A 17,624-nucleotide genomic window follows, 5' to 3' on the forward strand; every position below is an offset into this window, starting at 1 on the left:
TTGGAAAAAAGATGGGATATAAGTATAATAATAATAGATTTAAGAATGAATGAATAACATAACATAACAATAAAATTCTACATTATTACCTCTCAATAAATTATACTCTGTTACATACTGTCCTCACATCTGACAAGAGAGCAGATCCATTTTGGCAGCAGTTCTAAACTGTCTGTCTTTAAGGCAAGAATCTTTAAGTCATTTTGTAGACACTAAAACAAAGAACTTGCATGATGCAAAACATGAAACCCATGTGCATGAAACCCATGTCCAAACACTTAGGCTTCCTGACAAATAAAGACATGTGACTTAGGCTACCTTATTTCCATTAAGCAGCTCATATTTAAAAGAAAAGTGCACTGGACAACCACACCCAAGTTTCTAACTGCTACTTATTTCTCCTTGTTAAGTGCTCCTTGTTGTTCAGCTCAGGCCTCAGTAAAATTATATAGCATTTAGGAGCAAAGATACAGCCCAACAATCCAGCACTAGAGGCTAAGATGGAGAAGATCTCCACAGCCACCATGTATTTTCCCTTTGTGCTCAGGTAAGTTGGCACAAAAGAGACCCACACACTGCAAAACACCAACATGCTGAAAGTGATGAACTTGGCTTCATTAAAAGTGCTGGGCAATGCCCTAGCAAGAAAAGCCACAACAAAGCTGACAAGAGCCAGAAACCCCAGGTACCCGAGAACAGAATAAAACATAGGGACAGACCCTTCATTACATTCAACCACAATTTCATTAGCCAAAGAGTCCATGTCCAAATTTGGGAATGGAGGAGCAGTAAGGAGCCACACAGTACAAAGAGCTCCTTGAGTGAGGGAACAAGAGAAAACAATAGAAGCTGCCAGTCTTTTCCCCACCCAATTCCTCATCCTGGATCCTGGCCTTGTAGCCATGAATGCCAAAATCACAGTGATGGTTTTTGCCAACACAGCAGAAACAGCCACAGTGAAGACGATGCCAAAAGCTGTTTGCCTTAGGAGGCAGGTCACTGTCTGAGGCCTTCCAAAGAATAGCAAAGAGCAGAGGAAGCAAAGCAAGAGGGCGATGAGCAGAGTAAACGTGAGGCCACGATTGTTGGCTTTGACAATGGGAGTTTTCTGGTATTTAATGAATATTTTTAGCACCAAAGCTGTGGTCACAGAAAATGCAAATGTCATAAAAGCTAAAGTGATACTCAACATTTCATCATAAGACAGAAAGTTTAAACTCTTTGGTAGACATCCATCTTGGTCTCCATTTGGATACTCATCTTCTGGGCATTTTATACATTTGTCTATTTCAGAAAGAATAAAAAAGATATAACAACACCTCAATCAAGGAAACATGTACAAAATGGCCTCTCTGGACACTCAGTAATCCTGGCAAAGGAACATTCAGAATCACCTAGCTAATTACAATGTGAGTTTATAGGCCTCTAAGATTCCTTTCCTTAAAGTACAAAAAATAAAATTCCTACATTATGAATTTTCTAGTCTTGACATAAGTGATACAAGAGATGAGAATAAGAAAAGAATGCTCCAATTTAGTAGTTCCCAGTCTTTATGAATAGGAGGACTCCTTTTTAACCAGATTTTTTTTTCATGGACCCCATTTGCCTCACGGCCAGAGGTGATTTTAAAACAGCATCTGAGCATTGGGCCTGATCCAGAATCAGAGCCTTTTCTTATTGAAATGAAATGGGGCTTCATTTTGTATCAACATATGTAGAAGACATTGCCACTGTGGGCTACCAGTTCACACCCACCCACAGGTAAAATTTTTCAAGCTTTGAAAATTTCACCCGTGTAAATTGTCCCTATCGTGTCAGGCTCTTGTTTGTCAAGCAACCATCAAATGCAGAGGTCCTCTGCTGGAGGGGGAAGCTGTTGATGCTTGTTGAGGTTTCCCCTACCTGGGCAATGGTGGAGACACCACAGAGTGGGAAGTGAAAATGCTGATCACAGTTTCGTATCAGTAGAGAGTGCAAGAGAGTGACAGTGGACATAACTGTGTATGAAGGGAACTGACACTCTAGCAGGCCTTTCTCCAGGCTTGTTGCTTAGAAAGGCACTTCTTGAGTGTTTGCCTGGACAGCCATCTGGATGTTTGCCTGGATAGCCTTCTGAGTGAGCCTTCAGGAGGAGCACTCTTGTGCTCCTGCTGCCACTGGGGACCCTCCACCTCCTCCCCAGAATCAGTGGGCATGGTCAGTGGAAGCTCTGAGGTGGCTCACAAGTTGGCTTCTCAGCTACCACAATACAGAATGAGCAGCTGTGGGTGCCCTTTAGTGACTCAGTACTGGAGGAGGCCTCCTGCCTCCTCTCAGGAGTTATGGGATGCAAATTCAAGTTGAAGCACAGTTAGTCCACCCCAGCCCAGGCAGAAAGCCAGAGGAGGCTGCCTTGCTTTTTGGCAAATGGGCCACATGAAAGCCACCGTAAATAGTTCTGGATATGGGAACAGATACTGGACGCTTGATTCAAGCAAGGGGTCTACTGCCCACAGCATGGGAACCACTGCTACAACATGGTAGACACCTACCTTTTTTATTAGAAATCCTCCCTTCTGGACATGGGTCACAATCGTAGCAACAGAATGGCTCCCCTTCCTTCTTTTTGCTAACATAGCCTGGATGGCACTTGTCATTACACACTGAAGAGGGGGCCTTCTGTCCATAAACAGAAAGGAGGAAAACATACTTAGTGCATGCTTATCTCAATGAATGATTCACACAGAAAACAATTCCATCAGAGAGATAATTTTGTATGCAGTACATGTTGATCCTTTCTGGGAGCTATAACAATTACTCCCAAAATTGACTTTTGTTAGAAATGCTTTTTGCCTTAGTTCTGTACAACTAGTTGAAAGCCAGATTGATTTTGGGGACAGTACATCTGTATGATGGGTGGCAATTTGTTTTGATACCTTATACAGTTCTGTTAGTGAACAGCTTCGTTTTCTGGTGTTACAGTACATTTTTGGTAGAGCAGAAGGGGTGATTTGTTATAGCAGTTTGGTGACTGTGTGGAGTGATTGGGTGGATGGCGAGTTTATGGATGTACAAGATGAATGAGCCTGGAAGTTGACTTTGAACTCAATAAAAGACATAGCCTATCCATTTATGGTCTCTATTTCACATAAGTTTCGCAATACCTGCTTTCTTTGATGCATCTCTAGATCTCTTTGTGGAACAATAATGGAATGCATACTGCTAGTGAAATACATAGTTTTGTCTCACTGAATTTATTCTTTCATTTTATGAAAAAGAAACATTCAGCAAAATGAGGGTTTTAAAAAAACAAGGGGGTTGTTTTCTTTTTTGCTTACAGTATATTTGCTTATGCTCAGATATTTATTTTTTTTAAATGGATGTATGAAAGTACAATGAGATGTGTGATAACTGGATGAGTAGTGAATATTGTACTCAACATTAATATTTTGTACTTAGAACTAAAATTCAGACTCTACCTGGTTAAACATGCTATGCCATGTGATCATCTCATCATGAACGGTCAGCCCTCTGCCTGCCCATGGATCCAGCCTTCCTACTTTCACCCTTGAGAAAGATCTATTTTGGAAAGTTACCCAGTTTATAATATCAAATCCACTTTCTAATTCACCTTTCTCATCCAATGACACTTGGTCCCCAGCACTGTTGTTGAAAGAGATTCTCCTCAAGAAAGGATGGAGCTACAATCAAAGAGGTAAAAGCAGCTTTTAAAAGTTATAGAATGGGAAACAATATAAATATTTTTGTTCTGCATCCAACTTTCTTTATTATCCATAGAATATAGAATATTGATAACCTGTCTCACCAGGACCTACAAGGCAACTGAACAGTGAAATAAAGAAGACTACTTAAGACATAATTACACAATAAAAACCGTAAAAAAGAAATCAATCCAGAACAGTAGCAATAAAATAAGAGAGTTATCAATGACTATAACTAATTTGCAGTTTTCTTAAATTATGTGTAAAAGTTGTACTCTAAAACTCATCAGCAACAGGTCTACATCAAAAAGGACTTCACCAAGACAACTTAGAAGGCCCTACTTTGTTTATCCTCCCACTGCATTTCAGATTGGGGGAGGGTATGGAGGGTAGTTACAATGATGATCTGAATTAATAGGTAGTAGGGGGCCATTGAGATAATCTTGGCCCAAGCAATACAAGCTGCTAAATGAACTGGGTCCTAAAAACCATCTGGTTACCAAGGTTACCAAGGCCATGGTCTAAGGGCCCAAGATGCAGCAACATTGCTGAAGTTAATCAGGCCTGGGTTTAGTTGGAGTGTAAACCTATGTAATGAAAGTTTCCATTTGTTCCATGAGGGAAGAAAGGCAAGATAAAAATGGACTAAATAAATAAATAAATTTGAGCACTCAGTATATGTGTGTAACTCTAATCACTCATTTCCTCCATATTCAAATCTGTTGTCAATTTGAGACATTGCATTTTTTCAAGCACGTGTGCTATTCTATAGCATTGAGGATGAAGACATGTTCCCTCCCTCCCTTCCTTCCTTCCTTCCTTCCTTCCTTCCTTTTTTTTTTTTTTTTTTTTTTGGCAAGCTACTAGCAGAAAGGAGATTTCTCACTTCTCTAATATTTCAGAATAAATGTTTATTTGCTCATTTTCAAACAATCTCTCTTGCCCGTTTTCACTCATCTGGATCTGGTACAGACATAATGCTTGATGTTGGCAATCCATAAATTCCAGAGGCAAGTATTTAATTGTGCTTTCCCTCCCTCCTGCTCCTGCATTATTTATAGAACACAAAACTCTCCTTCTCTTCCCTTGATTGCCTTTAGTCAGGACTTACTATCCCAACTGCCTGAGAAGAAGGGGAATGTATCCTGTGCTATATGTATTTCATGAAAAAAGAAACTGAGAAATTTCACTTGCAATATTATGGGTTGTATCCAATGTTTATCCAACACAGAGTAGATCCATGGAAATTAATAGGACTAACTTAAGTCCACTTATTTCAATGGATCTTTTCTGAGTTGAACTTAGTTGGGTACAACCCTGTAAGGCATGTTGTCAGTTGTCAGATTAGTTGAACATAATAGTATTCTGCATTTTCTAATCATATCTGTAGAGTTGCCTTGGCAATGAGTTAGTACCTGCCACGGCCGCACATTTGGAAGTATTGCCACAGCTCTGTGCTTGGAGTTCAGTGAGTACATGGCATGCAAAGCATGTGCTAAGACATAGGCAGCATTGTATACACTGTAGCTTTGGGGGGTCATGCTCATTTCAAAAACTGGTGTAGCAAGGCTCTCCAACCTTTCCTTCCCAGTGCAGGCCCCATCATTCTCTCCAGCCACAGGGGAATCTAAAAATACACAGTGAAATGCTTGTTCCCAGAAGTCTCTTATGAAATTGTTACCACTGCATGAGTCTGGTTTAAAGATGTGGAGGAAGTTGTGAAATTCCCAGACCTCAGTAGAGTGCACTGCAAAGGACAAAGCTCCTTGGAAGAGTGTTATATTCCAGTCCCTTTGATACTGTAATGCTGGGAAGTCCCATGCAGCGGTCATAATCCACACTCTGCCTAGAGATGCCCCAGCCATATCTTCGCTTTCTACTTGGTACAGCAATAATATTAAACCCACCATAGACAATGTTTCTGCATATACAATAACTGCCTTTGCTTTCCTGTCTTTGTCAAGGCTAGTCTTCTCCCATGCCTCTTGGTAGCCATCGAGTAATTCAGAGACATCTGTCAATGGTGGCATTCTGTCTGTGAAAGCCAAGCAGATGCCATTATGGGAAAGCTTTGGCATCAAGGTCTGCACAAAATCCTCTCCTTTATCATCAGCCAGTGTGATAATCCCAGCCCACGTCCACTGGAAATGCAAAAGTAGTTGGATAATTCCAGTGTACTGATTTTCTTCATTGGGGACCACTCGGTATATGAAAGGGTATTGGATTTTAGCATCCAGAGAAGAACCAAATAAATAATAAGAGACCTGAGAAACAGTATGCACAGATTGTGTGCTTTCAGATATAGTGTGGACATATTTTAACTCTATTTTTCTGCTGTTAACCTCAGAATGAAGGCTCAAGAGGCATAACTGTGGTGAAAGATTATAATTCATTAACTTGAGGGTATGCAGCAGTACCATAAAGTGTCAAAGAAACGACATGTGGGAACTTATGGGGAAAGAAAGAGAAATATTCTCTTTCACCCACCCTAGGAAAGAGTGTCCTGGCCCACACATAATAGCAATTGTGAGATCAGAAGCCATTTAGCTAAATCATAAACACTCAGCTCTAAATATTCCAATTGCAAGGCAATGTGGAATTAGCAAAAAAGAAAGATAAAGGGGGGAGAGACTCAGAAGCCAAGTAAGGAGTACCCATAAATGTTAGACAGTGACTGACTAATCCCACAGTATTCAGGATGGGCAGGCAGCATGTTGTGCTGAACACAGAGGTTTCTGGGATGGGTCCAGCCCTTAGAAAGTTAAGTGCCAACCCAACACTGGGCTCCATGAATTCTCACTGCCACCCTCCATTTTGGAGGAAGTCCCTTAAGACTTTCTACTCCATTGAATATGGCAGATTTCCCCCCATTATATGGACAAGGGGCAGCATATCTGTAAAACTGCAGTATCTTACATGCATATCCTACCTGAGGAATCTTGTACACATTTAAGAACGTGGCCATGTATTGAGAGACTTCAGAGTCAAGTCCCCCAATGGCAGCTATCAGATTCTTCTGTGTGTCACACTTATAGTTAGGGACAATCTCTTTCAGGCTAAAGAGAAGATTCAGAGTAGTCTGATACGTCATCTTGGCATTGAAGTAGCTGTCATAGATGTGAAATCCCAATGAAACATTTGGTAAGATCCTGGGATTCTCATTGATCTCCTTCAGTGCAAATACTAAGGACAGTACATGCTGGAAGTTTTTTGTCACTACACTGCAATAAAAATATATACCACATTAAACCAATATTTTAGACCTCATGAATAACTGTTCTTGCAAAGACATCTGTTTTTGGGTCTGACATCCTTTTCATCAGTACTGCCATATGTATCTTCCAAAGCAATGTGTATATGACTTCAAACTACAAATAACTGAAACAAAAATAGATGGGATCACTTTAAGAGGATGGCTCTTTTATGTCTGTGAGCTGCTTGCCTTCTTATTAATTTAAGCAAACTTTTTGAATTTGAAAAGAGAGAGGGAGATGGGTTGAGACTGTTCTTAAACATTTTATACTATTCATATTTCTGGAGCTCTGTTGATAATAAAGCAAGCAAGGGAGAATTTTGTATCCAAACAAACTTCAATTGATTCTGCATTCAACCGATATTATTATATCTGCTGTTGAAATAATCTATGAATGGGTGTCATGCTCTCTCAAAATCTACTTTAAACTATGAACCTTTGTTGCAACGATTATTTCAACTTATTTTTCTTACTAAGAAAAATTTACCAGAAAACTTACCATTAAGAGGAATATAAATTGAAAACATGTTTGAACAGTGTGGGTTCTAGGGGCAGCAAAGAACATCAGCTAGTGTGTGCTTCAATAAAATCTGCCCTGCATAATGAAAAGTTGTATAATTTTGTTTGTGAAAGAATGAAATTACTTCATAGGAAATCAGGAAACCATGATGCTGCTTAATTAAAATGTAACTCACATTTACATTGTGCACACAATAGACCCCATTGTGCCTCAGTAGCATATTGAATTTCAGGACTGCCCATAATTTGCCAGGCTACAATATAGTGGTAGATAGATAGTTATGTTATAAATTTCATCATCCTGACCAGCACCTTCTCAAAGCACTGCCGAAAACATTCAGTCATGAAATCAAGATTCTAAATGCTCTCCCACCAGCTGTGGATATTTATAATTAAATCACAATGTGTTTATTTTAAAATAGAGAATGCAATTCATAGTGAAAGGGGTGATTGAAGGAAGGACTTATGAAAAATACCAGAAATTGAGATTGTACAACAAAAGTACAATAATGCTGCATTATTTGCCACCCCGGCTACAGGCAAAAATGGGATAAAGAAGAAACTACAGTGATTGACAGGGGAAAGCAGAAAGATGATGAATGCATTACAAAAGATAGAGAATAACTGAAGATAAAATTCAATGGATATTATGTAAACCTCAAATAACTGTTGGGCAGCAGAAATTGATAGACCTGACAAGCTTTGGCGGACTTTGGCTCTCAAAATTTCAGCAGCACACTGTACAATGCTGAAATTCCTCTCCCCTCCTGCTGCCTCCACTCATGTTCCATTCTACAGTACTATTTTGGTGCGCCCTGAAGTGCTGTGCCCAGTGTTTCGACACTGGTCATACCACTCTGAAAACGCCTCTTTGACAAGCGTATATGGCTTCCCTAGATAAGACCCTCGGCTTTTGCCATGAGACCTTATCTGCAGTTTTGCCTTCATGGGATGTGTCCTTGGACTCTGGATGTTGTATTTTTTGCTTGTATGAACATGGATGGATGTGTGTGAGGAGTGGGTGTGTAGAAACATCTTGACATTTGCATGACTGGAAGGTAGCCTACTCTACAGAGCCAAGAATAATTTCTACTGTTGCACCCAATTTTAGCTCTGGCAAAGTCCATGGACTCAGTGCCCTTTGGCCCTACCCATCACTGGAATACAGCCCCTGGGAAGATGTTTCATAAGGGAACATGGCACCTGAGCTGATATTTTTTCCCCACTCCATATCAATGGGAGTAGTATAAACTGTATGTTAGTATTTTATGAGAGACAGGAAGTTCCTTACACAGGATCCCGAATAAGCATTGTATTGGGGTGTTGATTGAATTCTATGGTGCCAAAAAATATGAAAAACTGTGAAGAAATACCACCAATGATAATGTCACCTGGATGATAATACTCATGTGGGATCTGGAAGGGATCACTCCTCCTGCAAATAATTGGGTGCATCCAGCACTCAGTCAGAGGGTGAAACACCAACCGCAAAATCAGTAGCCACAGCAACAAAAACAGCATTGCAAACATAACCGAGAATCCTTCCACCACCCCCCTTGAGCAAAATCCTAATATCAGTTGTCTCCTGACACTGTTGGTCAACAGTGATACTTTCTCTAAAACTTTCAGCTGCCTTTCATGTTCACAGTCTGTCCTCAAGAGCTCTGAAAGGAACAAGCATATTTTACAGTATATGTATTTTCATCTTGATTCTGCAAGTAGTCATTGAAAATCTATGTTGCTTTGGGCAAGAAAGCAGATATCCATAATTTGAGATAATTGCAAGGTTCACAGCTGCATCCCCAAGGCATTCTGCTCATGGGCAGCAGAATAGCTGAAGAAAACTTGTTTACTGGGTGGTGTCTCATATCTGTTTCCCTATTGAATCAAGAGCAGGGAAAATCATTCAGAATAGACAAGATTTGGAATGAAGCCATAGAGCAGTGATAAAGAACCTGTGGCCCTTACATATGTTATGGAACCCCAAATTCTATAAACCCCAGCCACAGGGCCAGCCAACCTATCAAACAAGGGGAGGCAACTGCCTCAGGCATCAGGATCAATAGGGAGAACAGATCCCATACACTACTACCCCTAGTACTTCAAGACTACTACAAAAGTGCCTGGCTTAAAACTGTCTACCAAAAACTCCACTCTTGTGGCCTATCCACACAACACCTACTCACTACGGGCCTTACCAAAGCAAACAGTCTAATTTGTCAATGTCTAAAAGATATTGAGCATCAGAACAATCTGTTTTTTTTTTATAAAGATTTTTATTAATTGCCAATTTTTTAACAAAAACAAAAAACAACATAAAAACAAACAAACAAAAAACTCATATTTTCTTAACCTTATTTCCATAACCCTCTTTTCCCGGACTTCCCCATACCTTTCCCTTTTTGCATCCTTAATTTAGTACCATTATTCAGCACCCTTTCTTACCCAATTAAATATAAATTCATCCTCTTTTTCTATTCCACCCTAAAATTAAACCCAATTTTTCGCTGCAGTTCTACGTCTTCTTTTCCCTCAGCATTTTAACACTCCTCAATTTTATAATAATTCTTAAGATGCATCTTAAATTTCTTCCAATCTTCTTCCACAGTCTCTTTCTCTTGGTCGCGGATTCTGCCGGTCATTTCTGCCAGTCCCATAAAGTCAATCACTTTCGCCTGCCATTCCTCCAGCGTGGGTAGCTCTTGTGTCTTCCAATACTTTGCTAGAAGAATCCTTGCTGCCGTAGTAGCATACAAAAAGAAATTCTTATCCTTCTTCGACACCAGCTGGCCGACCATACCCAAGAGAAATGCCTCTGGTTTCTTGTTAAAGGTGCACTTAAGCACTTTCTTAATTTCATTATAAATCATTTCCCAGAAGGCCTTAATCTTTGGGCAGGTCCACCAAAGGTGGAAAAAGGTACCTTCAGTCTCTTTACATTTCCAACATTTGTTATTGGGCAGATGATAAATCTTCGCAAGCTTGACTGGGGTCATGTACCACCTATAAATCATTTTCATAATGTTTTCTCGTAAGGCATTACATGCCGTAAATTTAATACCTGTGGTCCATAACTGCTCCCAGTCAGCAAACATAAAGTCATGACCTATGTCCTGTGCCCATTTAACCATAGCAGACTTCACTGTCTCATCTATTGTATTCCACTTCAACAGCAAGTTGTACATTCTTGATAAATTCTTAGTATTGGGTTCTAACAATTCTGTTTCTAATTTCGATTTTTCCACCTGGAAACCAATTTTCCTGTCTTGTTTGAAAGCCTCCATTATTTGAAAATAATGGAGCCAATCTCGTACCTTAGACTTTATTTTCTCATAACTTTGTAGTTTAAATTCACCACCTTCTTGTTCTAAAATCTCAGAATATTTCGGCCAATTGGTTCTCATATTAAGTTTCTTTACCTCCTTAGCCTCCATAGGTGAAAGCCACCTGGGAGTTCTGTTTTCCAATAAATCTTTGTACCGTATCCAAACATTATATAGTGCTTTCCTGACAATATGATTTTTAAAACCCTTATACACTTTAACCTTGTCATACCAGATATATGCATGCCAACCAAAATTATTGTCAAATCCTTCCAAATCTAGAATGTCTGCATTTTCAAGAAGTAGCCAATCTTTTAACCAGCAGAAAGCTTCCGATTCATAGTAGAGTCTTAAGTCCGGCAGGGCAAACCCCACTCTTTCTTTAGAATCGGTAAGTATCTTAAACTTAATTCTGGGCTTTTTGCCCTGCCAGACAAATTTAGATATGTCTTTCTGCCACTTCTTTGTAATTTGTCTGAAACAAAAATAACATTCTAGGCAATACATTCATTTTGATTACTGCAATTCGACCTAACAAGGAAAGCTTCAGGTTTGACCATATTTCTAAATCTTTCTTTATCTCAGTCCAGCACTTATCATAGTTGTCCTTAAATAAGTTTACATTCTTAGATGTCATGTTAATCCCCAGGTATTTTACACTCTTTGCCACCACTAACCCAGTTTCCTCTTGGAATCTATCCCTTTCAACATTTGTTAAATTTTTTTCCAGTACCTTAGTTTTTTGTTTATTCAACTTAAATCCTGCGACCTGGCCAAATACTTGAATTAGTTCTAAAGCTCTTTTGGTACTAGTGTCTGGCTCTTGCAAGGTCAGTACTAAGTCATCTGCAAAAGCCTTTAATTTGTAATGTCTGGCTCCGACCTGAATCCCTTTTACCAGCTGGTCCCCCCTAATCATATTTAACAGGACCTCCAGGACCGATATAAAAAGTAATGGGGATATTGGGCACCCCTGACGTGTCCCTTTTTCTATAGGTAATTCATCCATAACCACATTATTTACAATTAGCTTTGCCTTTTGCTCAGAATAAATTGCACTTATACCATTTTCAAACCTTTGGCCTACCCCCATCCCGTGGAGATTCTTTTTCATAAATTTCCAAGATATATTGTCGAAGGCTTTCTCCGCGTCCACAAAAATTAAAACTGCCTTCGTATTAATGTTCACTGTCAACATTTCTATAATATCAATTATATTCCTTACATTAGTAGATATATGCCTACCCGGGAGAAAGCCTGCCTGATCTTTATGGATCTCCTCCACCAACACCTTCTTTAATCTTTTTGCCAAAATGTCTGCAAAAATTTTGTAATCCATATTAAGTAGTGATATAGGGCGGTAGTTCTTGATCTGTTTTTTATCAACCTCAGTCTTTGGTATAAGTGTGATGAAGGCTTCTTTCCACGTCTCAGGTGCCCTTTTCCCCTCTAATATCTCGTTACAAACCTCCTTAAGCGGCTGAATTATCCAATCTTTCAAAGCTTTGTAATATCTGGAGGTTAGTCCATCTGGCCCTGGAGATTTCCCCAGTTGCATGTTTTGAATGGCACCCTCAATTTCTTGTTCAGTTATTTTCTCATTTAAAAGCAACATACTTTGTTGCGAAATTTTTTGTAATCCATATTTCTTAAGAAATTCTTCAATTTCTCTTTCGTTTTCCGGCCCTTGTGCATAAAATCTTCTGAAATAACTCTGAAAGCAGTTACTGATCTCATTTGGTTTCGAAATGTTCTTTCCATCTACCTCCAAACTTGTGACTGTGTTCAATTTGAGTCTCTTCTTCAATTGCCATGACAGGAGTTTCCCACATTTGTCAGCCGATTCAAATGTCTTTTGTCTCATTCGTTTAATTTTCCATTCAATCTCCTGATTCATCAATTCCATATATTGCTTCTGGTACAGTTTAATTTGTCTCAAGATCTCATGTGACTTTGGGTTGGATCTCAATTTCTTTTCACTGTCTTTTATCTTTTCCAAAATTTTATCTTTCTTCTCCTGTTGTTTCCTCCTTTTCAAGGAGTTCTGCTGTATCAAGAAACCCCTCATCACGGCCTTGCTTGCGTCCCAGATCACTCGTTTCTCCACTTCTGTCCTTAGATTTATCTCAAAATAGTCCTTCAAAGTCTTTTGGGCCTTTTGGTACACCTCTGGATCTTTAAATAGGGTGTCATTCATTCTCCATCTGAAGGAGCCAGCTGTTGTTATTTTCATTTCCATCTTTACCGCATTATGGTCGGAGCATGTCTTTGGGCAGATTTCCACTTTCTTTATCTTAGGAGCCATTCCACTAGTAATCCATATTTGGTCTATTCTTGTCCAGGTCATCTGTGATTCTGAAAAGAATGTTCCCTCCCTCTCGAGGGGGTTTCTTGTTCTCCAAATGTCGATCAGGTCCAAGTTGTCAGTCATTTCAAAGAAAGTCTTAGGTAGTCTCCCATCCTTGGAGATCACCTGTCTTTGTGCTTTGTCCATATTTGTAGAGACGACACCGTTCATATCGCCTAATAGGATCACCTTATAGTCCAGATAGTTCATTAATGTCTCATGTAATTTCTTATAAAATTCTGCCTTCCCTTCATTCGGTGCATAAATTCCAAATATCAAAATTTTTTCTCCTTGAATCTGTATCTCAATTGCCAAGATTCTACCCTGTTCATCTTTGAAAATCTGTCTTGGAGCCAATTTCTCTTTTGCATATATCACCACTCCTCTTTTCTTAACTTTATCTGATGAGATAAATTCTTGTCCCAATCTTTTATTTATAAGTAGTCTTCTCTGTGCTCTTGTCACGTGGGTTTCTTGTAGACAAATCAGATCCAATTGTTCTTTTTTCAAAATATGGAAAACCTCGCGCCTTTTTCTGGGAAGGTTTAGTCCATTACAGTTCCAAGTTAAAAATCTCAGAGACATTGTTGGTTAGTTACCTCCAACTGCACCCTGCAGCTGTTCTTCGTCCGTTGGTGATTTGAGTCCAAATGTCAAGTTCCCCAAATCTGTATCTGCAGTTGAGTTCAGGACCCCTTTCACCAGGTCCTCTCCGTGTTTGTGTAGAAACTGTTCTTTATCTTGCGCTGTTTTTATCTTAACTTTCTTTCCTCTGAAGTTAAAAGACAAACCCTGTGGAAATTCCCACCTGAAAGGTATGTTGTTCTTCTTCAGCAGGTCCACCAAAGTCTTGAACTGAGTTCTCACCTCCAAAATATATTTTGGGATATCCCTGTAGATTTGCACAGAGACGTTTTGAATCTGAAGTGTTTTCTGATAATGCAAACTTAGTATCTTGTCTCTCTCCTCTTTCGACCTCAATGTAATCAGGCAGTCCCTTGGAATCTTCCTGCCTTGCCTTCTGCCCAATCTGAAGGCGGTTGTTATCTCGAATTCTGTTCCCTCTAGGTTTTCCTGCCAAAAATCTGAAATTTCTTTTGTGAGAAAGTCCACTAGGTTGTCCCCTTCACTCTCAGGAACCAACCTAAGTCTTAAATTCTTCTCCTTACGCTGCATGTCCCATAAAGAGAGGGTCGCCTCATGTTGGTCAAGCCTCCTGCAAACAGGAACTAAATTTTCCTGTGTAGATTCCGCAGTATATTTAGCTTCTTCTGCAATTTTCCTTATTGTGGCGTTCTCCTCTACCAATTGTTGTATAATCTCTGTGTTAGACGTTACGCTCTTAGTATTTAAGTCCAATTTTGCCGTTAGATCTGCCAGTTGCTTAGTATTTTCTGTACTCTGTTTGTTCAATCTTTCTAAAGATTCATTTATCTTCAATAATGCCTGCGTCACTGACTCCATGAATGCACTTATTCCCTTTTCCTGTCCACCTGGGCCTGTTGGCAATAGTCCTGATAAAGAGCCCCTTTTCTTTTGTGCTGCCTTAGACTTGGATCTTGTTGCTATCTCATCTACAGGGCCGCTCATGTCCCAAGGTCGTTCTCACAGGAACAGGTTTGAATGGAAAAATCCAGTGACTTTGTTGTTAACAATCGTGTTGCAACTGTTACTTTCAGCCCTCTAGAGGGAGCTGAGATCTTCAATATAGCAAAGAAACAATGAATCCAAAAAACCCTCTAAGGGGAAAATTACTAAAAACTTCTTTCAGTCTTTTTAGTTGCAACCGTATACTTTTTACAAAGTCTCAATAGGTTGTATCAAATAAAGTCTCCACTTTGCAACATCTCTGACAGCTCCCTGTCAAAGTGTTTCACCCAGGCAGTCCGTTCCCAGAGTCAGAGTCTGCGGTAAATTGTCCCTTTAAAAGTTTCCCTGCAGGTTTCCTTTCTTTTTCCACCCCCCCCCCCCCGTTCCTGCTCCCTAGGGGGGGGGGGACTTGGGTCAATGCTAGGGTTAGTCCTTTTTAAAAAAAAATTTCCTTAAAGAATGTCAATTGCAGCTTACCAAGTCCGTTGCTTTAGCAGTCATGCAATCTGGGGAAGGCAGACTTCCTTTGTTTACCATCCCCACTTTCGGCCAAATTTTTTTAAAGAATTAAATTTAAAGTCCCGAGAAGGTTGCCAATCCTACTCACGGGAGTCTCTTTCAGTCCAAATTTCAGGAAGAAGTCGGCGCTCTCCGCTAATGGCGATGCGGCTTCACTCCACGAGCTGGGTAACGACTCTCAGCTCTGCGCTCCCCCAATGCTCCTCCGGAGCCTTTAAAAAGGCTCTTTCGCAGTAAAAGGGGGCGCAAACGATGCCCACCGAGTCTCCTTGCTCACAGGCTTCCGCGCCTGTGATTTTAAGGGTCCCCGCTTCGCCGTAGCAGTCAGACCCGAACTCGCGGAGCAGCTCCCTCTCCGGAGAACGGAGAGCGAGCCGCCATCAGCGCTGGCGCCAACCGGAAGTCCCCGAGCATCAGAACAATCTGGACACTATAAGGAAATTCTGCTCATGGTATGATCATTTTCCATCTTCCCATTTTGATTCTCTGGCTCCATACCTGCACAAACTCGCTATCCCAAAATACAGACGTGCTTTCACACTCGCAAGACTGAATCTTTTGCCATCTGCTTTACTTTAGGGCCGATTCCAAAAGATCCCGCATGAGAAATGCCTTTGCTCCTGTGGAGACGGTAGCACCAAAACAGCGGCACACATCCTCCTGTCTTGCACTCTCTACAAAGACCTGAGGAACGAATCACCCCACTCGTACTGACCACCCCAGGGTGCACAACCACTGCCACAGTGTCCTTTCTCCTGTCAGACCAAAAGGAGCAGATAACAGCAAAGGTTGCTAGGTTCTTAGCAGGGGCAATCAGAATAAGGGCCACTATCTGACTGTTGATTCAGGACCCTAAACTGTGCTTTTATACTAATTTTCATTTTTTTCTGTGTATATTGTAATGTTTTATTGTTGCTATGGCCATTGGCTAATGCGAATAAAGTTTCTATCATGGAACTGCCTCAGGCATCAGGATCCAAAGGGAGAACAGAGCTTTATTCCTCCATTGTTCCTGCTGTACATCTTCACCCCTTCTTTCTTGTCAGAGAGGGAACACCATGTTGTGGTATTCCTCAGGTGCCGAAATGTCTTGGCCTGGCCTTGCTCAGCCACTATAGGCAATGGTCAGGGATTATGAGAGATGTAGTCCAATAGACCAGAGATTCCCTATCCCGGTAAGTGGTCAGCTCATGCTTGGAACGGAAATGCTAGAATCATTTTTTTTTATATATATAAAATTTTTATTGGGTTTTCACATTTTATGAACACAGACACACACAGACAAAGACAACACATATAAAGTTTCATATCCTTACTTTCCTAACCCCAGTTCTTGACCTCCCCCCACCCACCCCTTCATATATCCTAATTCAATTAAATTAGCTCAGCAAGCTCATCTCTCTCATCCTTTACATATTATTATTATATATATATATATTTAAAGAAATACTTGATTCTTATTACTTGGCCAAGTTTTGCTTATCCAATTTTCTTATAAATATTAAATCCTTTTCTAAGGTCGACCCAAATTCCTTCCACGAATTTCCCTTTTATCTTAAGAATAGGTCATAATAATCAAACACAAAGGTCATAAACATTTTTAAAATTCTTTCTCCCCCCCCCCGCCCCGGTTTCTGTCCCTTCCCAATGTCCCCATGTCCACAAAAACAGTTTTTAGCCTGCATTCCTCACATTTGAGGCCTTTAAGTCTCTGTCAGTCTCTCTCTGCCAATTTTGTTGGTAGCCCTCTTTGTTGGTCATCAGGTCTCGAAGGAGTTCTAGCTCAGTCTCATCAAATTTTCTTCCATCCAAAGTACTTGGTACCAGCTGCTGCGAAAGGTCAACTAATCTTCCATACTCAAAGAGGAGGCCCCAATCATATTTCTTGTTTCTTTTAAATTCAAATATTCCAAATGTTCCAGGGGCTTCCTCCCTCCTCTTTCGCATCTTTCGCAGATTTGTAATCCAAGGGTCTTCTTCTTTATATTCTGACAATGTAGGCTTCTGGTTGGTACTCTCCATCTGTACTGGCTCCACTCCTTGTTCCCTCTCCTCCTGTTCCAAAGTTATCTCTTCTAATTCAGCTGCAGATTTTTTCCCGGTCAAGTCCATTGTGCATTCAGCAGAGTCACTTATTTTAGAGTTCAAGGTTATAAGTTGTTTACTCATAGCCGTAGTCTGCTCCTGCAACTTTCCCACAAGAAAGAACATTCTTTCTATCTCTGCCTGTAATTTTCCATCTGCAGCCATTGTAGTGTTTCAATGTTTCCCCTAGGGGGATTCTGGTTACTTAATAGTCTTTTCCCAACAGTCCGTTACTTTGTTATTTCACTACTTTGTTCCCAAACACTTTAATTCAAATATAACAAATT

The 17,624-nt window shown here is 40.2% G+C and overlaps 1 protein-coding gene across 1 annotated transcript; it reads right to left on the minus strand.

Annotated features, from left to right (window-relative positions):
• Window positions 1-388: 388 nt before the first annotated feature.
• LOC307201578 (vomeronasal type-2 receptor 26-like) lies at window positions 389-6,792 on the minus strand (the record flags this gene model as incomplete). The annotated part of the gene is made up of 5 exons (XM_079950860.1): window positions 389-1,284; window positions 2,526-2,658; window positions 3,459-3,680; window positions 5,117-5,965; window positions 6,631-6,792. The coding sequence occupies 5 exons, from the start codon at window positions 6,790-6,792 to the stop codon at window positions 389-391; spliced, it is 2,262 nt and encodes a 753-aa protein (XP_079806986.1).
• Between the last annotated feature and the right edge of the window lie 10,832 nt (window positions 6,793-17,624).

The sequence above is a fragment of the Podarcis cretensis genome, assembly GCF_951804945.1.
Source record: "Podarcis cretensis genome assembly, chromosome: 13".
Taxonomy (NCBI): Eukaryota; Metazoa; Chordata; class Lepidosauria; order Squamata; family Lacertidae; genus Podarcis; species Podarcis cretensis.